General features: G+C 40.1%; 1 protein-coding gene across 6 annotated transcripts in view; it reads right to left on the bottom strand.

Moving 5' to 3' along the window:
• Positions 1 to 27187, bottom strand: part of MYO3A (myosin IIIA) — a 232247-nt gene that overhangs the window by 16654 nt on the left and 188406 nt on the right. For all 6 annotated transcript variants that reach the window (XM_032349656.1, XM_032349658.1, XM_032349659.1 and 3 more), the window contains 2 exons: positions 22478 to 23369; positions 20440 to 20584 (listed from right to left, as the gene is read on the bottom strand). In XM_032349656.1, coding sequence (XP_032205547.1) covers positions 20440 to 20584; positions 22478 to 23369 — 1037 coding nt within the window. The remainder of the gene's footprint in view (positions 1 to 20439; positions 20585 to 22477; positions 23370 to 27187) is intronic.

Here is a 27187-nt window from a genome sequence, read left to right as displayed (position 1 = left end):
TCAACCCAGGGATTTATTCCTGGGGTTGCATGGGTGGTTCACTAGTCATGAATCAGTCAACATGATACATCACATTAATAACAGAAAGGGTAAGAACAATATGATCATTTAAATAGATACAGAAAGAACAGCTGACAAAGTACACATGTATTCATGATAAAAACCCTCAACAAAGTAGGTTTTGAGGGCACATACCTGAACATAATAAAGGCCATTTATGAAAAACTCCTAGCTAATGTCCTCAATGGGGAAAAACTGAGAGTTTTCCTCCAAAGTCAGGAAGAAGACAGGGATGTACATTATCACCACTTGTATTCAACATGGTCTTGGAGGTCCTAGCCTCAGCATCAGACAACAAAAAGGAATAAAAGGCATCTAAATTGGCAAAGAAGAAGTAAGACTTTCACTCTTTGCAAGGTGACAGGATACCCTACACAGAAAACCCAAAAGACTCTGCTAAAAACATGCTGGACCTGATAATTCCATAAAGTCTCAGGATACAAACTCAATGCACAGAAATCCATCCAAGTCGTGCTCCATCCAATCTCTACTTCAAGGACCATCTCCTAATTTGTGCCCGAATAAGAACATTGCTCATTTGCAGGCTCGACTCTCTTCTAAATGTAGAACCTCAAGCTATTAGGGTCTACAGACCTGGCTTTAAAAACCTCCACCAAGAAAGAATAAAGTTTGTTGTTGTCTTCTGCTCTTTTTTCAATGTAGCCAAGTTCTTAAAGCTGCAGCAGCATCATTAGTTTCTGACGTTCTGGGTACTGGGTTGGTAGTGCTCGTCACATGTGGCTTTACATTTACAGAGCCAATGGGCATCTCAGCAAGTATTTGTCTGTTTGTCATGATTCATGACCACTGCATCTCCTGACTGCTTTTGTGCAGAAATGTCTGTTCAATGGATACATCAAGACCAAGATCAAGATCATCAAGATACATCAAGACCAAGATCAAGATCAAGATCAGGGTGGGAACAGGGTAGGGGTGCTTATTGGAGAATGACTTACATTCAACTTACATTTGACCATACGTTTGTTGACTGGACTTTAAAGGCAATAATAGATCATGACCTTGTGTAATAAAGGGGAAGGAATGATTCCTCATCTACATGTAGAAATACACAGAGAAACTGAATTTCTCCAAACCATACTAACCAACTCAAGTCAAGTAAAATCAAATCAGTGAAAATCTCTACCATGTGTAAATAACCACGACTGGTAGTGCAAACCAGTTTCAACCAGGATAGAGACTCGAAGACTCGAGACTAACTTTCTAGTCTCATGCCCAGTCCACCAGGTGAACATGTTTATCACAATGACATTCATATTCTCACATAATCTAGCTCAATCATTTCAGAATCTATGAGAAACTGCTGGATGGCAAAGATAGATCAGCGAGCTGGGAGTACTTTATAGACATGTAATGCATGGAACAATCAGAGACAACCCCAGAAATCTTCCCAGTACATTCTTTTTTTTTTTTTTTAAAGATTTTATTTATTTATTTGACAGAGAGAAATCACAAGTACACTGAGAGGCAGGCAGAGAGAGAGAGAGAAGGAAGCAGGCTCCCTGCTGAGCAGAGAGCCCGACGCGGGACTCGATCCCAGAACCCTGAGATCATGACCTGAGCCGAAGGCAGCGGCTTAACCCACTGAGCCACCCAGGTGCCCCCAGTACATTCTTTTTTAAATAAGAACAAAGAAAATGAGATCTTTGTTAAGAAGACCCTGTTAACAGAGATCAGTGATAGGAAGGGTGAAAGCCCTTTCCCAACTCATCTCTGGAGATTTGTCTCCTGTTCTCTCTCTCCGTTCCTCTCTACAGGGATAGAAAAAGGAGTGGAGGGAATCCAAGTATCTGAGCCCTTTTGGATCCTGTCCTAGATTTTTACAAACACCAGGAAAGATGATAAAAGCCAGCACAAAGAGTGGTCTTTTAGTTTTTTCATTCTCCTGCTTATCATCTCCCAGTGCTTATTAAACAGCATCTATGGCTCTTTCAAAAAGTCTCATCATTGTAAAATGTTTTGGTTTTATCCTCTTATGTTATTCATTTGAATCTGAATGGGAAGAAACAAACATATGGTATGAAGATATTGTTTTTAGAAGCATGAAACTGCCCTGTGACTAAATTTTAACTTGACTTTACTTACTTATTTTTAAAAGGTTTTATTTATTTATTTGAGAGACAGATACATATAGATATATAGAGAGAGAAAGAGAAAGAGAGAGAGAGAGCAGGAGCAGGGGCAGTAGCCCAGGGAGAGGAAGAAGCAGACTCTCCACTGAGCAGAAAGCCTGATGTGAGACTTGATCCCAGGACCCTGAGATCATGGTCTGAGCTGAAAGCAGATACTCAACCAAATGAGCCACCCAGGTGCCCTAACTTGATTTTAATGTTAAAGTCTGAATTAAAATATCAGGGTTTTACTATTTTAACAGAAGTTAATTAAGCAGAAGGTGGCAAAGAATCTGAATAAAGGCCAGGAGAGTGGAAAACAAAACCAGTTCTGGCAATAAAGAGAGACCCGCTCTTATCTCCACTGTCTCAACAAAAGTTCCCCCATTCAATCTCGTTTCTATTACCCAGACTATTGAAACTGCCTTCTACAAAGTCAAGGGTGACCACTTTATTGACAAATACAAAGGCCCTTTATCTGCCCCTCAATGGCTGACTTCATCATTTAACATTATCGACCACCCCTGACCTTCATGACTGAGGGTGAGATTTCGGAGGGGCGATCCCTTATCTGATTTATCTTCGTATTCCTGGCACTTAAGGACATGCTTGACATACAGTCAGTGCTTAATAAAATGTTGCTGGATGAGCAACTCCTCTCTTTGTTCCTTGCACTTCCCACAGTGGACTCCATACTGAAGAGCTTCCAGATGCCCAGCTTAGGGTTGACGTTGTCACCCCGCCAGAGCTCCTGTCCCATTGTCTTATGCTCTGTTACTTCCATCTCAAACTCTCAGGCTCAAATGCACTGGTGGTCACTTTCTTCTCCATGTAGGACTCTACATATCACAAGCTCCATGGCAAAGCATCATCATTTCTGTCCCCCACCCCCACCCCGCTCCAGCTCAAAATGTGGACATCACCTTTGCCTTATCCCTTTTGCTCATTTCCTATAAACAGACAATCATCAACTTCCATCAATTTCTGGATACATACTTTGAGATGTCTAATAGTCACCCACTGTTCCTTCCTGTCTACCACTGCTACCACTCTGGGCTAAACTGCTCGTTTAATAATTATGGCCCAGCTTTCACCTGTTCTCCATGTTTCATCTCACAAATGAAAATCAGCTTTTGTCCTCCTTAAATATCATTTTAATTATGAGGTTTTACTTTTCAAAAGCTTATGATGCTTTTTTTCCCCTTCTTCTTTGATTAAGCCTAAACTTCTCCTAAATCTAGATTACTTAGAATCTCGGCAGTTCCAATTTTATAACCCACTTCCCCCCAAAATGAACTGTCACCTCTGGTCAGTCTACTTACCTCACTGAACCCTGACACACCATGTCTATAGCCATCACTTTGCTTATTCTCATTTTCTCACAGAAAAGCTTCTCATGGCCTCACTGAAATCTTAAGCATGCTTTTCCATGAAGCTCTCACTGACTGTCTCCAGTGACTCCCCACCCAGGGACACCAACAGTACTCATAGTCTGTACAGATCATTTGAAATGAGTTGTATCCACTCAAAATTCACATGTGAAGTACCTAGCCCCCAGTACCTCGGAATATGACCGGAGAAAACGTCTTTTTTTTTTTTTTAACCTGTATTTTTAAATTTTTTAAAATATTTTATTTATTCATTTGACAGACAGAGATCACAAGTAGGCAGAGAGGCAGGCAGAGAGAGAGGAGGAAGAAGGCTCCTCGCTGAGCAGAGTACCCAATGTGGGGCTCGATCCCAGGACCTTGGGAGCATGACCCGAGATGAAGGCAGAGGCTTTAACCCACTGAGCCACCCAGGTGCCCCGAGAAAACGTCTTTAAAGTGAGGTGACAAGGACGGGTACTGATCCAATATGACTGTGTTCTTATAAGAAGAGATTAGGACAGAGACTCACACAGAAGGAAGACCACGTAAAGGCACAGAGAGAAGATTGCCAACTACAAGCCAAGGAGGGCGACCCCAGAAGAAACCAAGCTTGCCAACATATAGATCTTAGGTTCTTAGTCTCCAGAACTATAAGGAAATAAATTTCTGTGGTTTAAACTACCATCTGTGGAGCTTTGTCATGCAGCCCTAGACAAAGATATAAAATCTTACTCTTTTTATCTGCGATTTTTTTTCTTAAGTGGAGCCATATGTTTTTGAGTGGTAGAGATCATGACTTAGGTTTTGGTGTCCTCCTGCCTTTTCATGGTTGTTGTCCATATGGTAGGTGTTTGGAGATGCTAAGAGGTTAGATGGATCCATTTTAGCTCAGAGACAGAGTGGTAAGTGAATTTTGTTAACTGCATCACCATTCTCACTCTTTATAGAAAAATAAATTCCTGATGCTTCCAAGATAAGTGTAAATCGAAGAACCAATAAAACTCTTGAAAGAGAAACCAGAGGAATTCAGGAACAATCCAGGGGTATGAATATCTTAACCAAAATCCAGAAGTCATAAAAAAGTAGACATATTTGGCTATTAAAAATAGATAAAGATTAATATGGCAACAAAGTCAGAAGACACAAGATAGATTTGGAAAACTATATTTACCATACGAATGACAAGTCAAGGGATTGTATTTGTAATACATAAAAGTGCTAGCAAATGACCATAAAAATACAGACCAGCAGAGAAAGAGGGCAAAATGTTTAAAAAGGAAGTTCAAGATGAGCAAATCTAAAAAGTCAATAAGCATAGGAAGGTGCCAATGCTGGCTAGTAGACAAGGCAATATAGGTTAAAATAACAAGGCAATATTATTTTACTTTAGGGACATTTAGCAAAGATTAAGAAGAAGGTTAACAACAGTACTGAATAGGATGTAAAAAAAAAAGTATGTTCTCACAAATTGTTAAAGAAAATGTTGATTGATAGGGCTTTTGGGAAAGCAGTCTATCAAAACTGAACATACCTTTCAACTCAATAATCCTACCCTGGGAACTTATCCCACAAAAACTAAAATCCTGGCATACTGGGACATTTTCTCAAAGATGTTATCTGCAACCTCTTTCATAGTGGCCAAAGACTGAAACAGTGAATGTCTAGCAAGAGAGAAAAGTTTATTTAAGTCACTGTGAAATACACATGAAATATTATCTAGCCAGTAAAAAGAATGAGTTAGAGCTATGCCAGCTGATGTGCAGGGAATCCTGCTAAGGAACTGAAGGAGAAAAGCAAGATGTGTATACATTTATATTATGATCTTATTTATATAAAACAATGACAAAAATCTCTGTATGTGTACGTGGGTATAAGTGCATATAAATCTGTGTATATCTGCAAAAGCAATGAAAGCATACAGGCTTTAGGATAAAAGTTGTCTTGAGGGGGCAGGAAATGTGGGCTGCGGAGGGACAACAGGGGTAAGGAAATACGGGAAAAAGGGTATATCAAAAAATACTTCATTTATGTAAAATTACAAATAGGCAAGTGGGTATGTATATATTATAGAGATAAAAAATGTCAAAATGTGTTGAATTTTAAGAATTTCTGTTTAATTCTTGTCTCTTGCAGAATCTGTTCTCATGTTCATCCACGGACTTTATTCCTTCACCAGGATAATGAGACGCAGAGGGCTGAATGTTCTTAAAAGGGTGTCTCACTTAAGATATTGCCATGCAAAGTGGCCAGCCAGTAAGTGAAAATTATTGATGAGTGTGTTCAACAGGGTCTGATTGCATTTAAATTAAATTTCCCCAGACTATTTTTTATTTTTGAAGACCAAACTTCCCATAGCTTATCTGCATACAAATATTCCAGAAAGGCAAGCTGATTGTGCCCTCTAAATTTTTGTTCTTTTGCGGGGGGTACAAACACTGTGTGCTAACGTCATTCTAACCCCTTAATTACGTAAGTGACATAAACATTTGTAATACCAAATTATCAGCAGAGTATCAATGTTGGCAGTAGCAAAATTAGGTTTGTGTCTGTTTTGTGTGATGCGCATGATAAATATTAGCTTGTAAAGGTTATTGCTACATTAAATAGCCAGAAGGTAAAATATTTATTTATACTGTAGTTCTGGTAATATTTAGGTGGTTTAGTTTACTAGGAATGCACATTTCTTTGACTAATGAAAGGACAAACAGTTCAATATATTTTTTTTTGGAAGAAAGCTTAAAAGTCATTGGTAATATTTGCTTTAGAAACTTATCTCCATATTATTCTCATTTTAATAATAATTAGCTATTTTACTTAAGTATACATTGAGAGTATAGTTTGCATCAGGATCATCTAAATCAGATATTAGCAGAACAGAAAGGCACTTCTGTTATTGTAATTTTTTAAGAAATCCATTTTTTAGTTCTTTGTAAATTTCCCATTTCCTGCTGACAGTCTGTGAACTTTAAGCAATACATTTGACCTACAGGAAATCTTAGAAGAGAGGAATATTCATTGCTGCAAGTCAAAGGCAGAATTCATGCACTCAGGATTGCAACCTGCCTTCCAGAAGGTACTGCTTCCACAGCCAGGCCAGCCAGTGTGGAAAAGACAAGATACAGTTCAGTCTACTCTGGTCCCCTCTCCCTTGCTCTGCGCACGCTCTGGAGACATTTTCATTTCTCGTGGTTACCCTGGATTTGGCCACTTGCTTTCCTGTATGGTCTGTCTGTGCTCTCTTGAGTCTACCCAAGGTGAAGCGTTATAAGGGGAGGCGCTCCTGCTATTCTGAGCGTCCTTACCGCTCTGGGGATGCCTTACCATTCCCTGGATCTGACTCACAGTCTTCCTCTGACCTTCTCAATTGGCAGCTACTGGCCTCCATCCCCATTTAGGACTGCCCAAGTGACTCCTTTGGCTCGTTCTTTTCTACCAACCAAAAACTGATGTCTCAGAGCCAGAGTGCATCTGTGCTTGTTCCATAGGGCATGGGCTTTTCAGCTTTTTGCCACTCCCTGATGTAGGCACAGTTCACTAATATCCAGAACCTTGAGAAGTGAGCATTTGGTTTTTAAATTGTGTTCCTAGGTTTAGGTAAGGTGCTGCCCTCCAAGCCTGCCCCTCATGTCTATTCTAGTTAGGTCACAGGAGAAACAGAGGAGAATAAAGCTGCTCTGTTTGGGGGGGGCGGTTTGTGGAACAAAGAGACATGCCCTCTAGATTATCATTTGGCTCTTGGGCATGATCACTGCATATCTGCTTTCAGTGGCTGGCACCCTCGTTGGGCTGAGGTCTTGGACTAGAGGCCTCAAAGCCTAGCTTTGTTCTAGTCATGGGGTTGGTTATGTCCTTACTTGCAGCTGTCTTGCACACTTGTGCACAGTCATCCAAGCAGGGCACCCTAAGAGAGAAAAAACATGGTGACACTGATGATCTCTTGAGAGTGCCTTCTTCGTGGGGGATGGCGGACCATCACGCCGAACGACTGTCCAAGGGACCATGGACACGGTCAGTCAATAAAACACAAGTCTACTTGCCCAGAGAACCAGATTTAAGGCCCCTCATTACATCTTGGCTGTTTTTCAAGGACAGAAGATCTTAATCTATCTGAAAAATATCTGCGTAGATAGCCTGAGGGGGAACCAATGTTAATATTTCCCGAAGAGCCCAGTTTTAGATAGACTGATCATAGTCATTTTCTCAGATTGGCCTTTGGAAAACACAGAATAGAAGAACGTTCTCTGATTCTAAACACACAACATTTAGTCTCTTCTTGCCCTCTGTTCCTACTTGGTAACACACAGATTAGGTGGTTCCTGTCAAGGTGGGGTGAGAAAGGCTCATAGTTTTAGTTAAGCCATTATTCCTGACTAGAGCCTGTCTGGTCCAGAGCATGGCTGGAGGAAACATCAAGAAGGCTCTCAGTGACCCAAGCCAACCTGGCAACAGAGAGGACGTCTCTGGAGGTGACACTCTAGTCTTCCCACACACTGCAGTGGAGGCTCTGTACCAAGCTGCAGTAACATTATTCAGATTCTTAATTTGATGCAGAGGTGGACTCTGAAGGCGCACGTCAGCGAGGGATGGAGAAGGTCCACTCTCTTGGAGAGTGCGCACCTTGTTCTCCTTCAGCCAGTACACCTGGCTTTTCTAGAGCCTTTTGTCCAGGTGATCTTCTTAATGAACCGCCTCACAGGGAGGAAGGTTAAGCTGATTATTCACAGCATTCAAATTCCAATTCTGTAATATTTTATCCAGTAGTTAGGTTAGCTAGCCATTTGCCAAGGTTATTCTTTGAAAAATGAATTTTCAGGGCTGTTAATATTCGATCTATGGATGTGTCATTACTTATTAATCATTTTCTTCTTGTCTCATTTTATTTTCTGCCAGTACATAAATTTTTCCTCTTGCAGTTGTTTCCTTAGGCTGTGTCCTCATAAGTGGGTTTACTGGGTCAATGATGCACACCTGTTTTCAATGTTTTCTATATTGCCAAATCACTTTCGAAATGTTGACTCTACAGTCTTACCGTTAGTGTTTGAGAATAATTAAATAATTAAATTAGTGTTGGAGAAAAATTAAACATTCTCATCACTGTTAATTTCATCCTTGCCATTTTGCTAAGTAAAAAACAACAATTTGCTCTAACTTGTATTTCTATTTCTAGGGTGATCATATATATTCTTATTCGTCACATCATTGATCAACATCTTGTGCCCATTTTTCCATTGGGGATGTTAATGTTTTTCCTGATTATTTATAAGAGCCCTTTGGGCAATACACATGTTCACCTTTTCCATTTGTTCTAAGTTTCTTATCTTGTGTTCGGTTCTTTAACTTCTAATGACACTATATAATCTCTCGAAGGTTTAAACGTTTTTGCAGTCCACAGCTAGCCTATCTCTTCTTCTAAAATTTAAAAATTCCTTTTATTTTTATGTTGGATTCTTTCCTTAGCAGAGATTGTGAAGATTTAGTTCATATCGTTTGGTTGCTTTTGGTTTATTTCTTACAATGAAATCATTAACGTATCTGGGAAATATTTGCATATCCAGCCCGAAGTAAGATTATCTTATTTCTTCTCTCCACATCAGAAAGATTTTACAAATTATCCATTTACCTCTTATTGTTCTGCTGTGTGTCTTTTTGTGACAGGTTTTGATATATATTAGGGTTAATTTTAGGGCTATCCTACTTCTTTAGTCTGTGGTTGATTTTTATAACAGAGGCCTATGGTTTTAATAATTAGAGCTTCATGTTATTCATTTTACTATCTAATAAAGAAAGTCCTCCTTTGTAATTATTCTTTTTTTTGAAATTTACAAATGATCTTTAGGGACATCTCAAGTTCTAAAGAAATCTCATAGAGATTGAATGCACTTTTCTTTTTCAACTTAGAAATGAATTTTAGAATAGTCCTGTTTACAATAACTTATGTTCCAATCCAGAAACAGTGTGTCATTCCATTATCCACATCTTTTTTGCTTCTTTGTGGTTTTCTTTCCAGCTTTATTTCAAACTTCTCCATCTTTTTGGGTTATTATTTCTAATGTGCGCTTTTCCCTTTATACACTTTTACAGGAAAGAAGATCTACTTACCTATTCACATATATATCTTTGCTGAATATTGCTGGTACCTGTCATTTTGGTTCACTCCTTGCATTTTTAAGACTGAAATTCATGTTTTCTACTAATTCCCTTACAACTTCTCCTTTTCAATAGCTATGCTTTTATAGTAACTTCTGTTCACTGGGGCCCCTGGGGGCTCAGTCGTTTAAGAGTCTGCCTTTGGCTCAGGTCATGATCCCAGGGTCCTGGGATCAAGTACCTCATTGGGCTCCCTGCTCAGTGGGGAGTCTGCTTCTCCCTCTGCCCCTCCAACCCCCAGGCTTGTGCTCATGCTCTCCCTCTTTCTCAAAAATAAATAAAAATTTTTAAAGAGTTAAAAAAAAAAAAGACTTCCTTTTCCTGTTTCATTCCATCAGGTAGAAGTTCCCAAATAATGTAGAAGAGTATAGTCACTAGCATCCTTATCTTAATCCTACTGTCTAACAGAACTGTTTCCAGTGTTTTACAGGAAATAATGATGTTGACAATTGGCTTAAAAAGTGTGGTCTTCATATTGTTAAAGAATCTCCTCCTATTTTTAATTTGCTTTTCATCAGGACCAGGTGTTATTTTATTGAAAACTGTTTCAGTGTTTATCAAGAGGACTTTTTTCTTTTGACCTTTTGATACCATGTTCCATTAATATGTGCTATTTAGAGAGTCTCTTAGTGTAATATTGCTTTCAATTAGTATTGCACTTAGGAGTTTTACCTCTAAATCGTGAGATTGGTTCATAGCTTCCTTCCTTTCTCCTCATCCATCCTCTTTCCTCCTTCCTTTCTAAAACGTTACCTGTCAGACTTTGGTTTCAGGGTACGTGAACTTCATAAAATAGGTAATTGTCTATATTACCTTTTTTTTTCTCAGATTATATAACGTAAGAGTTACTTGTCTCATGAATTTTATTTTTATTTATTTTCTTTTTAAAGATTTTATTTATTTATTTGACAGAGAGAGATCACAAGTAGGCAGAGAGGCAGGCAGAGAGAGAGAGAGAGGGAAGCAGGCTCCCTGCTGAGCAGAGAGCCCGATGCAGGACTCGATCCCAGGACCCTGAGATCATGACCTGAGCTGCAGGCAGCAGCTTAACCCACTGAGCCACCCAGGCGCCCCGTCTCATGAACTTTAAATGTAGTTATCTAAAACACTGAGTTCTTGTCAACTTTTCTTTGACAGACACATCATCAACTTGACTGACTTCTTTTCAGAAATTTATATTTCATCCCCAAGTTGTTTTTTTGAAATTGACTGCATTTATAGTATGGTAGGATTTTGGTATTATCAACTGCATTTGTTATAATGTTCTTACTTCTAATTTTTTGTGGATTCTTTTTTAAGTAATTAGGAATTTATTTTGTTGTTTTATTTTCAAATTCTTATCAAGTTATTTTCAGATAAAACTATTAGCTTAGCTTCATTTAGATATCTGGTATGTTTTTGTCATATTGTAATTATTTCTTTTTTCTGTTTTTCCTGGTGTTGAATAACCTTGAATCTCCTTTAAAAGTTTCTCAACTTACATTCTTTTTTCATTATTTTTCCTCAGTTAATAATGAAAACATTTAAGGATTTGAATTTTCCTATGCGTATAGACCTGGATGCAACCCATTCATAGTTTTAATATGTGGCTACTCCCATTTTTATTAATTAAAAATAATTTATAGCTCTAATTATTTACTTCATATTATCTTACTGATTTTTAATTTCCTGATATGTGTTTTTCAATTCTATCTCAATTGCATTATGGTTAGAAAATGTAATCTCGCTTGATTACGATTTTGGGGAGTTTGTGGACCGGCCTAGTGTGTCTAGTTAGAAGAAACAAAAGAGATCGGGGAAGGGAGAGAGACCAAGATAGAGGCAAAAGGCAAAGGAGAATATTAATAATATTCAATCTGTGGTGAGTACTAGGTGTTGTATGGAAGTACTGAATTACTGTATTATACCCCTGAAACTAATATTACACTGTATGTTAACTGGAATTAAAATAAAAACTAAAAAAAAAAAAAAAAGAACATTAAGAAAAATACAACAGATATTTGGAAAAAAGCTATTGTCTCTACAGGATGTGAAATTACAGACAGACATGAATTTATGGTGTTGGTTATACATTGTATTAACTATTCTATATAATTTCTCTTTGAATTGATCCCATGTAGCTAAGTAGTACAGTGTCAAAATAGGTAAAGAAGAAACTCAGTTTTCAGTGCTGCTATTATTGCTATTTTTATGTGCATTTTAATCAAAACTTTAATGGGAAGTTGGGGGAAAGTTTATTAGCTACATGATAGGAAATGTATTAGCTACCCCCACAGTTTAGTGTAGATAAAAAGTGTAGAATGAGGGGAAATATTTTGAGAGCCAAAAGTGCAGCTGTTTCCATCAGAGGCTTCTGGGTCAAGTGTTTTGTCTGAACTAATTCAGTTAATTCATCAGAAATCCATAATTTAGACTGTAAACTTATGTGAAATAAACTCCTTTATGTGATTAGTATTTAGTATGTAATTAAATGATCCTCACTTAATTGTAAGATTGTAAATAAAGTCATTTAATTTTATATGCTGACTTCTCTTCTTAAGAGACTTGGAGAGTTAGTGTTACTTCTTATGAAGAAAGAGGGATAGCAAATAAACTCAGGAAGAGAAGTATTGGGTGGGAAGCAGTAGAATTCTCAAATCTCTCTATTTTTCACTCTTACTAAAAAAATAATTCTATAAAATACATAAGCCAACATTATTTGAGCTAGCTGGCTTTCCATGTGTGTGAGCATGTGGACAGACACAGGTGGAAATATATTCTTGGAGAGTCTCCAAAATGCATTTCTAGGTGCTGGCATCACAATGGCAAGGTGAGAGGCAATCCTAAATAATCAAGCAGATCACATCTGCATCATAATAACTGAACGTATCACGGGTCATTGCATGGGTCTAAATGCCATAAAAATTTAGAAATCAATGGAAAATTGTGATGTTTCTCCCCCCTGACATTTACTCTCAAAGCAACCTAAAAGCATCTGTATTATATCCACTGCATGTGTACATGGCAAGGGACTGCTTTGATCTAGTGTTGAATTTGCTGTTGATATTATGTAAATGAAGCATGAGAATTACAATAGCATCCCTATTTGTTAACCTTGCAACCCATTAAAAAATTACAGCCTGTTGGATAGTCACAGCTCCTTTGTAAACGGGAAGAAAGAGAATATGCTTTTGTGTTCCCAGAATTTATCCTGCATTTAATCTTTTTTCTTCTCTTCAGGATGGTCAAAACAAATTGCCAGGTGTACCATAATTAGGAAGCAAAACATCTCCCCCAAACACCAGGCAGGGAGAAATAACGCAATGTCATTGTATACTTATGAACACAACAGAAAGTATTAGGATGTATGACCCAACGGCTATGCTCTAGGTATACATACCTTACACTATCTTTCTCTCAACAGAAATGCAAGTGCATTTAGCACCTGTCAGGTTCAATTTATTAGAACTGCTATCAAAAGAAAGATATAAAATAAGTAGTTCATGTACTTACCTTACTTTATTTTTAAAATTTTTAACTAGCTTCTCAGTCTTCATTTGGACATTATTTTACCTTCACACTTGTGCACATTAAAAAATAGATCTCACAGAGCGAGAAACCTTACAGGGAAAAGTTATAGCTTATTAAAATTAACTTGGAAAGTTTAGTTATCGGGGCACCTGGGTGGCTCAGTTGGTTAAGCGTCTGCCTTCGGGTCAGGTCCCAGGATCCCACGGGCCTGGAATCCAGCCCCTCAACAGGCTTCCCGATCAGTGGGGAGTCTCTTTATCCCTCGCTTTCTGCCCCTACCTCTCTGCTCGTGCACTCTCCCCCTCTCTCAAATAAACAAATAAAATCTTACAAAAAAAAAAAAAGAAAAATTTAATTATCTTTGCACACTATCCATGTTTTCTAGGGCTTTTTTTTTTTTTTTTTTTTTAAAGAATAGGTAAGACGTTCTCCTAGGCCACTTTATAGAATCCAGCTAAAGCTTACTGAGTCCTACAAAAGAGTCTGGAGTAGCAGATAGTTGGAGATGGCTATTGATTTCTGAGACTCATGAGAGAATTAAAATTTCAGGTGAGGGCGGCTGGGTGGCTCAGTGGGTTAAGCCTCTGCCTTTGGCTCAGGTCATGATCTCAGGATCCTGGGATCGAGCCCCACTCAGCAGGGATCCTGCTTCCCCCGCTTTGCCAGCCTCTCCGCCTACTTGCGATCTCTCTGTCAAATTAAAAAAAAAAAAAATTCAAGTGACTCTTAGGCTTATTTTAATGATGGACTTACTTATAAATGAGCTTGACTTTGGTTTCCTAACTGAAATTCTTTGTGGGGAGGCACAGTTTGCAAAGAAGGTCCATACCGCAGGGGTGGACTGATGAACCTGAGCTAAGAGTGCATCAGCTAAATCCACCTCCACAGGTGAGGGTAGCTGCCAAAGTCGGCGCTTACTAATTCTAATGATCCAAGGAGACAGGACTTCGATATATTATAGGAATGTTTTTACCTGGAGCGCCAGGATGGCACAGTCGGTTAAGCATTCGACTCTTGGTTTTGACCCAGGTCGTGATTTCAGGGTTGTGAGATCAAGTTGGGCTCTGTGTTCAGCAGAGAGTTTCTCTCTCCCTTTCCCTTTGCCCCTGCTCCCGGCCTCGCTCTCTCTAAAATAAATAAATAAATATTTTTAAAGATTTTATTTATTTGTGCGCGCGCGAGAGAGCAAGAGTGCCAGCAGGGAGAACAGCAGCAGAGGCAGAGGGAGAAGGAGGCTCCCTGTGAGCGTGATGCGGCGCTCGGTCCCAGGACCCTGAGATCATGACCTGAGCTGAAGGCAGATGTTGACTGACTGAGCCACTTAGGTGTCCCATAAATAAATCTCTTTCTCTTTTTAAAGAAACTTTTTTTTTTTCCCCTGACTGGAGGGGTTGAAAATCAGATAATATATAAAAATCAATGATCAGGGCACCTGGGTGGCTCTGTCTTTAAGCCTCTGCCTTCGGCTCGGGTCGTGGTCCCAGGGTCCGGGGATCGAGCCCCATATTGGGCTCCCTGCCCTGCGGGAGGCCTGCTTCTCTCTCTCCCACTCCCCATGCTTGTGTTCCCTCTCTCACTGTGTCTCTCTCTGTCAAATAAATAAATAAAATCTTTAAAAAAAATAAAAATCAATGAACATTTAAAGAATGTAATGTTGCATTTTTTGTTCTTATAGAATCCATAGATTCAAATCTTCACTCCACTGGCCACTACACTTGTTCTACTGTAATTCTTGGAGGAAATTAAGCAGCTTCCTGGCCAGTTAATAAGCAGCTACTGAGTGTCTACTGTGTGATGAATGCGTAATAAATAGGGTAACAGAAAAATGAGCAGAGAGTGGTTTATGACATGGTCCTGCTGGCTGAGGGTTGAAAATCTATTTGAGGAGGACAAAGCTAATCTACATAAAATGACTTTGAGGATGAGTAAATGCTGACTGCTGTAGTGATAATCCACTCCCTCCAACAAGTATGCACCTGTGCAAAGTCTGTGATGCCGGCAGGTGTCGGAAGCTATTGGGGAAAAAACCCACTAGAACTGGAGAAACAGGGAATGGGTTATGGGAGTTCTTGGCTTAAATGTGGTTAGATGGTTAGGAAGCTTGGTTTGTTTTATAAAGAGAATCAGAGTCTAAAACTTAGACTTAAGTTTGCCTCTTCTGAAGTAAGAAAAGCACATGTAAAGGTACAGTGATGGATCTAGAACCAGGGCAGGGATTGAATATTGACAACTGACAAAGCAAAACCTGGCCCAATTTGTGATAGCAGTTGGAATTCTTTTCTGTTCCTTTTTTTTTTTTTTAAAGATTTTATTTATTTTCAAAGAGAGAGAGAGAGAGGGAGGGAGAGCACAAGCATGGGGTATGACAGGCAGAGGGAGAAACAGGCTCCCCACTGAGCAAGGAACCCAGGACCCTATCCCAGGACTCTGGGATCACGACCTGAGCTGAAGGCAGATGCTTAACTGACCGAGCCACCAGGCACCCCCTAGTTGGAATTCTTCAAACTATATTTGCCATAAAATTTCACAAACAATTCAAGAAATTTTTTAAAAAGTTGCATCGATCTTTAAAGTACATGAATATAGATTCTCTCCAATGGTAAAGCCTAGAAGATGTTGTGGGTGAAATTTCCCCAAATGTAGCACAATGATTATTTGCATCCCCTTTTCCATTTGTATCTATTCTGTATCATTAAAAAAACTCTGTGAATTTAGTAAGTAGTTGTCAATGCATAGGAAGTTCAACGGATAGTTTACAATTCTCTTCTTAATTGACTCTGTCAACATCACTCTACATGACACCCCAAAAATCTTCTTCATGGACCTTCTAGGGTATTGGGACCCCCCATGTTCTTCCCACCTCCCCAGTTGCTCCTCTTTGCTCGTTCCTCTCTCCCTGATCTGTATGGGTCTGAACTCTTACTCTAGGCTCCCTTCTCTTCTCGCAGTCAGTGACTTCCTGAATGATCTTGTGGCTTCCGTAGCCACATACTTATCCACCTGCCTAGCTAGCAGGTCTTCTATCGACAAAACTTGGCCTCTAACAGTCACCCCCTCAGCCACCACTGCATCCAAACCACCATCATCTCTTGCTGGCCTTCCACATGTATCCTTTGTGCCATCAAATGCTATCCCTACAACTCAATAGGAATGATCTTTCAAAAATGCAGTTGTCTATTGCAGGGTTGAGTTTTCGGTGTACAACAATTCAGATGTACAAAAATGCAATCTGATTTTCCTAAAACTAGACTTAATTTTTACCCTTTAGTGCTCATTTCCATTTTCTAGTGTTATATTATTATTATTTTTTAAAAGATTTACTTATTTCTTTGAGGGAGTGCATGTGCGCGAATGGGGGAGGGGCAGAGATAGAGACTCTCAAGCAGGCTCCCTGCTGAGTGCAGGGCTGATGCGGGGCGGGGGCTGGATCCCATGAACCTTGAGATTATGACCTGAGCCGAAATCATAAGTTGGTTACTCAACCGACTGAGCCATCCAGGAACCCCAAGTGTTTCACTATTTTTAATTAGTCTGAGTTAAACTCAGTCTCTTTTAATTTACTTAGTGTCTTCTGAGTAAACTTAGTCATTTGGGGTTTCTGACCCTCCTCTTTTCTCCTCAGGGCCACATCAAAGTTGGGAGTGGGGTGGGGGGGTGCTTTTGCAGCCTCACAGCATCAATGAAGTTAGTCCTTCCGCTCTGTAGCTACATCTCAGACTTTCACTGGCATCTGCTGAGAGTAACTGCTCTCTAGTCTCTGGTCACTAGCATCTACTACTTCTGCCAACATCTTCCCTTTCTCCTTGGTTCTGGGTTGTCGGGTCCACCCAGATCCTTCTGTGTCTTTAGGCTACTTCACAGTCTCTTGTGGGCTCTTCCCCTGCTGTTCTCTGGGACACAGGATAACTCAGATGTTTGCCAAGTTCACCTTAAAAAAGTGTCAGAGAGTATGCAACCTCTCTCTATAGAACAAAAGGCTCTCTCTCCTCTAAACCTGAAGTTAAAGAAATGTCCTGAATTACAATCCTTTCCACATAAACTGAAATTTTATTCCTGGCATTTTTCTTAGGTCCATTTAAAAAATGTCAGATTGAAGAATAAAGTGAATGATCAACTTTCTTATAATATTCTTCTGCTTTAGTTCTCTCCAAAGTCCTCAGCAGAGAATTCTGAGAGAGAAAAACAGAGTTGGAAGCATCATGCTTCCTGATTTCAAGCTATATTATGAAGTTAAAGTAACCAAGAGAGTAGGATGTTGGCATGAAAACAGACACCAAGATCAATGGAACAGAATAGAGAACACAGAAATGAACCCAAGCATATATGGTCAACTAATTTTTGACAGGGGCACCCAGAAGACACAAGGGGAAAAGATAGTTCCTTCAACAGATGGTCCTGGGGAAACTGGATATCCACTGGCAAAAAAAAGAAAACTGGACTCCTCTGACATTGCAAAAAAAAAGCCCCTCAAAATGGATTAAGGACTTAAACATGAAACCTGAAGCCATAAAAATCCTAGAATAAGATAAAGGGAACAAGCTCATTGACATTGGCTTTGGCAATAGTTTTTTGGATATGACACTCAAAGCTTAAGAAACTATCCAAAAAGCTTCTGCTTGGCAAAGGAAACCATCAACAAAATAAAAAGGCAGTGTATGGGATAGGGGAAGGTATTTGCAAGCCATCTATCAGGTAAAGAGTGAATATCAGATAAACAATTAATATCCAATATATATAGGGAACTCACACAACTCAACAGCAAGAAGACAAGCAACCCCAGTTTAAAATTTGGCAAATGACCCAAAGTGGCATTATTCCAAAGAAGACATACCAATGGCCAACAGTAAATGAAAAGGAGTTCAATATCACTCATCATGCAGAAAATACAGATCAAAATCCCAATGTGATATCATTTCAACATCTGCTGGGAGGCATATTATCAAGAAGGCAAGAGAAACAACTGTGGCGAGGATGTGGAGAAAGGGGACACTTATACACGGTGGGAATGCAAACTGGTGTGGCCAGTCTGGAAAACAATAAGGAGGTTCCTCAGAAAAAGAAAACTAGAACTACCCTCCGACCCAGCAATCTCACGTCTGGGTAACCAAAGGAAGCAAAATCAGTACTTCGAAGAGATATCTATGCTCCCATGTTCACAGCAGCATTAATCACAATAGCCAAGACATGAAAACAACCAAAGTGTCCACCAACAGGTGAATAAAGAAGACACAGCGTGCCCGCACCCACGTACACAATGGAGTATTATTCAGCGATGAGAAAGGAGTCTTGCCATTTGGGACAGTATGAGTAAATCAGGAAGATATTAGGCTAGGTGAAATACATGAAACACAGAAAGAAAAAAAATGCATTATCTTGTATGTAGAACCAAAAAAAAAAAAAAATCAAATGCACGGAAGCGGAGAGCACAACTGTGGTTAGCAGCCATCGGGAGGTGGGAGGATATGAGGTGTTGGTTATAGGGTGCATGGTTGCAGTTCCGTACGATCACGAAGTCTAGAGATCTCACACAGAGCATGAGGATTATAGTTTATCATACTGTACTCAATACTGGAAATTGGCTAAGAGAATACATCTTGGGCACTCACGTCATACACACACCCAGTGGTAACTGTGGGAAGAGAAGGTATGTGAAGTAGCTTGACTGTAGTAATCATTTCGCTGTGTGTATTGTGTATCAAATCATCAAGTGGCACACCTTAAATATACACAATTTTTATTAAACACACACACACACACACACACACACGGAGTCCCTGAGATGTTTAAAAGTGTAAGTCATAACGAAACACCAGTAGGCTCTCCTCCCTCCCGATCTGCCCGTCCCTAGGAAGCCACCTCCCTGCCTCACCCCTCCTTTCCCCTTAAGCACAGGGCTGAGCTGCTTACACAGGGAGCCCTGCCTGGCACCCCTTGCTTCCCCGACACCACCAGCCCCTCACTGCTCTGCACTCACCAGGCCTGCGGCACATATAACCAAGAGGGAAGCCAAAGTCCCCGCCTTCCCCCTCTATCAGCAGACCATCTGCGCATGCGTCACAGGAGGCCATCAAACCAATGGACATCTGGGCTCCAACGTGTTGTTTCTTAACAGCAAGGGGTTCTGGGCCAGTGCCTGAGAGCAGTGGCGAGAAAGTGCCAGAGAGCCACTTTTTTTTTTTTTTTAAAAGCTTTTTTTAAAAGCTTTTGACTTGAAAATAGTGTGACAGCATAACTAATTGAAACATTAAGATATTTTCCCTTCCTCCCCTATCGGACCAATAGTCAGGCTCATCTTCGTATTTTCCTGCCTAAGGGATTTTCACAGAAGCTGCGGAAGGTGAGCAGCATTTCCAGGTAGGGGAGGAAGGTGCTGAGCGAGTGTGAAGCCTCCCAAGAATGTGAGGGATAAGAAATAGAGATTCTCCCAGGCAGAGGTCAGCAGCGGTGGTGATAAGGCTTCAGAGGTGATGGCTACTCGGAGCATGTGTGGACCAGGTGAGACTCCTAACCTAACCGTTTCCGGGAGCCTCCTGCAGTTTCCAGGTAGAGGAGCAGGAGCTCCTGACTTGAAGGGGTCATGAGGCCAGTGAAGAGATGGGTGTCCCAACAGTAACTCTGTGGGTAAATAACTAGTGACCTCAAACTTGACCTGATCCTTGGGTGGGTATATAATGCCACAGGGCCTTTGCACGGTCTTGGAGAGTGGAAGGTCTGATAAATACTGAGTCTTAATCCCCTACCAGTTTGGTGAAATGGGAGCAGAGGGTGACTTAGGTTGACCAGAAGAAAATGTAATAATGCATTTGGGTTTGTACAACTGAATGGAGATTTGAACCTTCCATACTCTACTTAAGGTTGTAGACATTGACAAAAGGAATGGATATATTTTATTTCTTGCTCCCTCTATCAAACCTACACCCTGCCCCACTCCCCCAAACTCCATCCCTTTCAACTCCCTTCTGGTATCATATGCCAAGTTCTAGTTAAAGTGCATATAAAGGGAAAAAAGAAAAAGAGAGAATGAAGTCAGAGAAAATAGGAAGTATGTGGAATATTCTGGAAAGGTTTTTATCTATTTATGAGAAATGGAATGAAATGAAGGTTCTCCCCGAAACAGAACATTAGTTACCTCAAAGCTGCCAGAGAATAAAGATCAGAAACAATAAACAAAGTATCTGGCACAGCCTTTCCCGTCAGGAGGTTCTAACTCTACTGATTTTTACCTGAGAGGCACTGCTGAGAAGAAACTCGTCTATTAAGTGGCTTATGAGGACAGTTACCCAGATAGAGAGGCTTCAGTTGCTGTGACAAAATCATTTCATTCAGTTTTTTCTGCAGAATGAAATATTCTTCAGATAACTTTGATATCTAAAAAGAAGGTCATGTGTCAGATTAAATCAAGGAAAAGAATTCACAGGGCTCCACAGGTACCCTGGGGGCTGGGAAATGCCTGACTGACAGTCCCCCAGACTCTTCTCCAGAACCCACCCTGACCCTGGTCTGAAAACCCAAGGTCTGGAAAAGTCCTCGCCTGGCCAAGCCTCCTCCCGCTTCGTGCTACTTGCGCGTCTCACATTTTCCATTTAAAACTGCCAAACGTGTCATGCTACTCGAAGTGTTCCATCCTGATCAGCTCCTCCCGGGGTTCCTGAGACCAGGCTCCTGTCCCTGTCCCTCCGCAGCAATTTTGCCTGTAGAAACCCTCTTTTGCCTTGGAGTGTGTTAACCCTGTCTTTTCCTCTCCAGTGTTCTCAGTCTGACTTCAGGCCACTCTCCTGCCACCTGGCCCCTCTGCCTCTGTCTGGTCTGCCCCCGGGCTCTGTTACACAGCGGTGCTGCTGGGCCGCAAGTGGGGCTCCTGCTTTTTTGCCTCTAGCTTCGTCCCCGTGGAGCACTGAAGCTACTCCTGGGGCATTATTAGCCAGCGCCAGGGAGACAGCTTGGAAATTCTACATCTCCTCCGCATCCCTGACACACAGTAGGTCAGGATTTGAATCTCCAATCTGGTGTTTAGGGGGAGAAAACATACGCACCAAGGAAAAGAAAGACCGTATGTGTATTAAACTCTCTATTTCCATGTACTTAAAAAAAATAGAACAGGAGGGCACTGGCAGAGCTGTAGGAACAGCCAGACATTGAGAGATGTTTGGGCCACACCTCTAACATGAAAGAGGGGTCCAGGAGCAGCTATGGCGTTTTGGTATGGGCTCACTGTCAGGACAAAATGCAGAGTTCAGGGTCCATGAGTCTTAGGCACTCCCTCTTTGATCTAACTCATGATGAGATCCATCCCTCCGTCCCTCTAACCCTCCATCCCTCCCTTCCTTTTTAAAAGTACGTTCCATGCCCAGCATGGACCCTGATGCAGGGCTCGATCTCACAATGCTGAGATCAAGACCTGAGCTGAGATCAAGAGTTGGATGCGTAACTGAGCCACCCAGGTGTCCCTAATGATATTTCTGCCATGATTTTATATGCTATTGACTATTCTGGCAATGCATATTAACTTATAATGTGCATTTTAGAGGTCATCTAGTTAAAATCCTTCACTTTACATAAGAAAAAATAAAGGTGCCCACGCACAAAGTGATTTATGGAAGGTTGAACACCTAGGCAGAAAGCAAGATCTGGAATCGGCATTTCCAGGAGCTGCTCGCTGTGGTCTCCCTCCAGAGCACTGATTATTAACGTTCCATACACAACCCATGAGAAGCCCTGAAGCCATCTGCCCCCTTCTAGAAACAGCTGAAACATGCCTACTCATGGCACAGATATTCTCCAACAGGGAATCTTTCTTTGTGGGTTTTCTCTATGGCCTCATTGTCATGGTGTAACACGTAGAGTTTCATCTTCATTGCACATATGTCTCAGTATGGCTATGCCTAATTTTGAAACCTAGTGAGGTCTACTCAAAATTTGGGGCAGAAAAAGCATAGACTTCAGAGGATTTGTAAAACTTTTTTTTCTTTGGCTCTAATGAAAGATCTCAGATATGGAAATTTGCATTTTCAAATGCCAACATTTTAGTTAGCTGGTCTCTTTACTATACAAGATTTCTGTCATATCTTACATTATTTCTTATGACACATTGTTGTAAAAAAAATTATGGCTATTTGAATAGCAAAACCCTTGAGGCATTACAAAAGAGGTTTGCAGTTTCATAAAAACAGATGAAACAATATCAGTTACTCATGAGCTGTAGGTTTACTTCAGTTACTATGTGGTTCCCTGAGATTTCTCCTAGTAAATCTATTTACATACCTGTTTTGAAAAGATGGCCAAATCACATGCTTCTTTCTCTAAAACTGCTTTCGGGTCTTTGTCATTCTTTGTCCTGAAATTACAGGATTCCTCATGTTTTGTGGGACAGGAATACAGATCGTGAGTATTTCTTGCTACTTCGGTTGGTGTCGCAACAATCTTTTGATTTTTAAGAGAAGACGTCCTGTCCTTCCTTACTTGCTGCCTTCTCTTGTAGCCCCGGAATTTGCTCTGAATGAACACGGCTGCTCTATCTTCTTCCTGCACTTGGACTGCTGCTTCGGACTGTCTCTCTTGGGCCATCCCCGGTCTCAGATGGCTGCATGTTGGTGCTTTCTGGGTGACCACTGATGTCTTCTTTTCCTTTTCCTTGCTATCTGCGTTTTGGTGGACTGACTTTTGGCTAAGACTAGGTTCCAACGTTTTTTTAAAAGAAGGCTGCTTTGTCTCATTTTCCACTGACCAAAGTCGTGGGGAGCTTGGCCTTTCTGACAGGGCCTTCCTTTCTAGATATATTGCTTTGGATTCTTCAAAATTCCTTTCCTCTGCATACCTCTGGTAGTAATTCTGAATCACAGAGTCCTCCGTCTCCACTCTCCTTATCTTACTGTTCTCTTCCGGGTCTCTCATGCACTTCTTTTTGGGGTGTCCTTCTGTCCAAGGGTCTCCGACCAGCTGTGGTTCTCGCTTAGCCTCTTCCCCAAACATGTTATTCATTTTGTTCTCAGTTTGATATTTTCTGTTGTTATTTTCAATGGCCCGAGTGCCTTCCTCTTCAGCTTTGAAAGTAGAAGTCTTCACTACAGATGTACTTCCTTTATGGTTTGGAGCTGGAATGATTATTTCATTAGTAGAGACTGCATTTTCTGTCTGTTTCTTCGCAGAAGATTCCCTGGGAGAAACAGACTGCATCTGAGTATAAGATACTGAACTGGAAATTATTCACCACTTCTGGCAATAGCTACACACTACCATGGTGTTGGGACTACAGTCCAAGGGGGGTAAAACAAGCTCAAAGTAAAAACTTCTCAAGTCACATTAATCAAGTCCTTCCTAAACGTTCTCTCTGGCAGCAGAAGTTGGTGGTCGCTCAGATTAATGATAAAACCAGTTTCAACTTCGGGTGAGAAATATCCTAGCGTATTTTCACCCAAGGCATCAAAATTCTAGGAATTTAATCACTTCAAGATGTGTCTTTTTCAAAAGGAAGCACCTACAGGGAGGAGAAGTTGTGGAAAATGTGCCTAAACTTGAAACTAGCAAGCCGGGTGTGTTCACTAGGCTAACGTGCTGTATAAGCGTGAAGTCTGCTGATCACAGGAAGTATCGTACAAAATTAAGGGAAGCAATGTTCCCGCTACAGTTCATGATCATGTAATATGCTGACCAAAAGTGCACAGCTGTTACTTTACCAATATTCTTCCAAAATGATTTTCCCTTACCTTGAAGATAACATCTTATCGACAGCCTTTTTTTTTTTTTTTTTAAAGCCACATTTTTTTTTTCTTTTCTTTTGGTGAGGACAAAACCCTCACAAGAGCAATATGGCCATAAAAAGTGTGCTAAGGTACAGTGAAAAAGTCATAACCTTACATGCTACTTGGGGGAGTTTTGCCAAAAACTTTTCAATTTTAGCTCAGGAAAGCCATGGAAGAGTTTTGGTCTTTTGCAGTCTGTTTGAACATAAGGACCTGTCTTAAACCTGAACTTGGAAAAAGTTACTGGAACTCAAATTTCCTGATCCCATTGGCTACTTCCTAGGCCTATGATAGCATCTTTAGGTTTATGTGGGAGGCACAGTAGAGTCTCTATTACTCTGCCAGGGACAGAGAACTAGGTGGGGTACCAAGAACCCATCATTTCAATGAGTGGCTACGCTAGTATTTTGAATACTATGAATACTTTGAATACTATGCTAGTATTCTGAATACCTTCAAAATACCCCCAGAGAATGCTTATATTAGTCAGAATACAAGTAATGAGAAAAAGATAAGCAAACTATATCACAAAGCTATAATAATCAAAACAATGTGGTACTGCCCTAAAAACAGACTCATAGACCAATGGAACAGAATAGAAAGCCCAAAGTAAACACGTGTAAGCATTTATGGTCAATTAATTTATGACAAAGGAGCTAAGAATGTACAATGAAGATAGAATGGTCTATTCAATAAATGGTTTTGGGAAATTAGACAGCCACATGCAAAATAACGAAACCGGACTCCTGTCTTACACTACTATAAAAACTAACTCAAAATGGATTAAAGACTTGAACATAAGACCTGAAATCCTATAACTCCTAGAAGAAAATGTAGGCAGTAAGTTCCTTAACTCTGGTCTTGGTAATGGTTTTGTTTGTTGTTGTTTTTTTTTTTTTTTTGGATTTGATGCCAAAAGCAAAGGCAACAAAAGTAAAAAAGAACAAGTGGGACTACATAAAATGAAAAAGCTAAAAACAAAAAACAAAACAAAAAAAACCCCCAAACAAACAAAACAAAACAAAACAAAACAAAAAGAAAAAGCTTCTGTGCACCACAGGAAGCTATCAATAAAATGAAAAGGTAACTTACTGAATGGGAGAAAATATGTGCAACTCATATATCTGATAAAGGGTTAATATCCAAAGTATATAAAGAACTCATGCAACTCAACAGCAAAAAAAAACCTGATTTAAACATAGGTAGAGGATCTGAGCAGATGTTATTCAAAGAAGATATGAAAATGGCCACCAGGTGCATGAAAAGGGGCTCAACATTACTAATAGCCCAGGAAAATACAAATCAAAATCTTGATGAGATGTCACCTCATACCTGTGAGAATGGCTATTATCATAAAACACAAAAGAAAACACGTACTGGTGAAAATGTGAAGAAAAGAGAGTGCTTATGCAATGAGAATGCTGTATGTCAGTGGGAATGTACACTGGTGCCATTACAGGAAACAATATGGAGGTTCCTCAAAAAAACTAAATAGCAATACCAGCAATCCGACTTCCGGCACTATATCCAAAGGAAACAAACAATGATCTCAAAGAGATCTCTGAACTTCCATGTTCATTGCAGTATTTCTCACAAAAACCAAGAGCTGGAAATAACCCAAGTGTCCATTAATGGATGAATGGATAAAGAAGTTATGGTATATGTATACAACGGAATATTATTCAGCTACGAGAAAGAAGGAAATCCCGTCTTTCTTGATAACATGGATGAAATAAACCAGACAGGGAAGAAAAATACTGCATGGTATCACTTACGTGTGGAATCTGAAAAACAAACAAACAAACAAACAAACAAAAAACACACACAAAAAGAAACAGAGTTTTGGCTATGAAAGGGTTAAGTGGGGGAAAAAGGGAGAGTTTGGTAAAAGGATAGAGCCTTCCAGCTATTTGATGAGTAGGAGTAATCACTGTTCAGTAGAACTGAATTTTGCTAAGGGAGTACAGCTGAAATGTTCTCACCAAAAAAGCATCAAAGAGAACTATGTAAGGTGATGGATGCAGTAATGAATTAAATGGGGAAATCCTGCCACAGTGTATATGTATATGAAATCATCATGATGCACACTTTAAATATAATTTTATATGTAAATAATTTATAATTTTATATGTAAACCATAAATTTTCTATGTAAATACCTCAGTGGAGTGGAAATTTTTAAAAAGATGAACTAGTTCTTGGGATCTAGCGTACAGCGTGGTGGCTCTTGATGATCCTGTATAATGAACTTGAAAGTTGCTAAGGGAGGTGTTCTTACCACACACAGTTGTAACTACCGAGGTGAGGGAAATGTTAACTAACTTCACTGTGGTAATTATTTTATAGTATATACATGCATCAAATCATCATGTTGTACACCTTAAACTGACCCAATGTTACATGCCAATTCAATCCCAGTAAATTCGGAAAAAAAAAAAAAAAAAAGACAAGGGGCCTGGGATTGGGGCTGGAATGACCTCTGTCTCTTATAGAGAGATACAACATAGGCATCTTTCGATCAATTCAAGGTTTATCAATGAGGCAAAATCTACATATTTATATCCCTTCCCCTGAATCCCCACTGAGACCCTCCATGTCCCTACTGTACCCTTTGCATATCTTTACAGTAGAGTTAACGCGTGTTTCTAGAATCATGCACTTATTGGTTATATTTCTTTTCCATGACTCTGTGAGCAACTTTTAGGACCAGGGTTTTGACTTAATTATCTATGTGTCCCCACAGCTTAGCATAAAGCCTTCTGTACGAATGAATTCGGGTGGATCTACTAATACGCACTTAGAAATATGATATGGAGGTTCAAGAGAAGAAAGAGCCCAGGGCCATGTTTTGAAGATTGGATTACGGTTTAGGAATTAATGGCATATTGGATATTTGGGCCATGGGAATGAATGAGAGAGCCCAGAGATGAGGATATTTAGATGTGAAGGAGGAGGATTTAAATATGGGGAGAAGAGGAGGAATGAGCAAAGGATACTTAGAATTAGGAGCAGAAATGTAGAGAGAAGTCTGGCAGAAGCCTAGGAAGAGAAAAGCTGTGGAAGGAAAGGGCGGTCATCAGGGAGAAATGCCAGTGAACTTCCCAATAGGATGAAGAACACAAGAGCGGCCACTGGGTGTTCACTGACATTTAATGGTTCGGTATTCGGACGTGATTAGGTGAAAGAAAGACTGTGAACTTTATATTGACTTCACAGATTTGGAAAAAATGTAG

The sequence above is a fragment of the Mustela erminea genome, chromosome 6 (genome assembly GCF_009829155.1).
Source record: "Mustela erminea isolate mMusErm1 chromosome 6, mMusErm1.Pri, whole genome shotgun sequence".
NCBI lineage: Eukaryota > Metazoa > Chordata > Mammalia > Carnivora > Mustelidae > Mustela > Mustela erminea.
The sequence above is the reverse complement of the archived record's forward strand: the minus strand, read 5'-3'. Positions and strand labels throughout refer to the sequence as shown.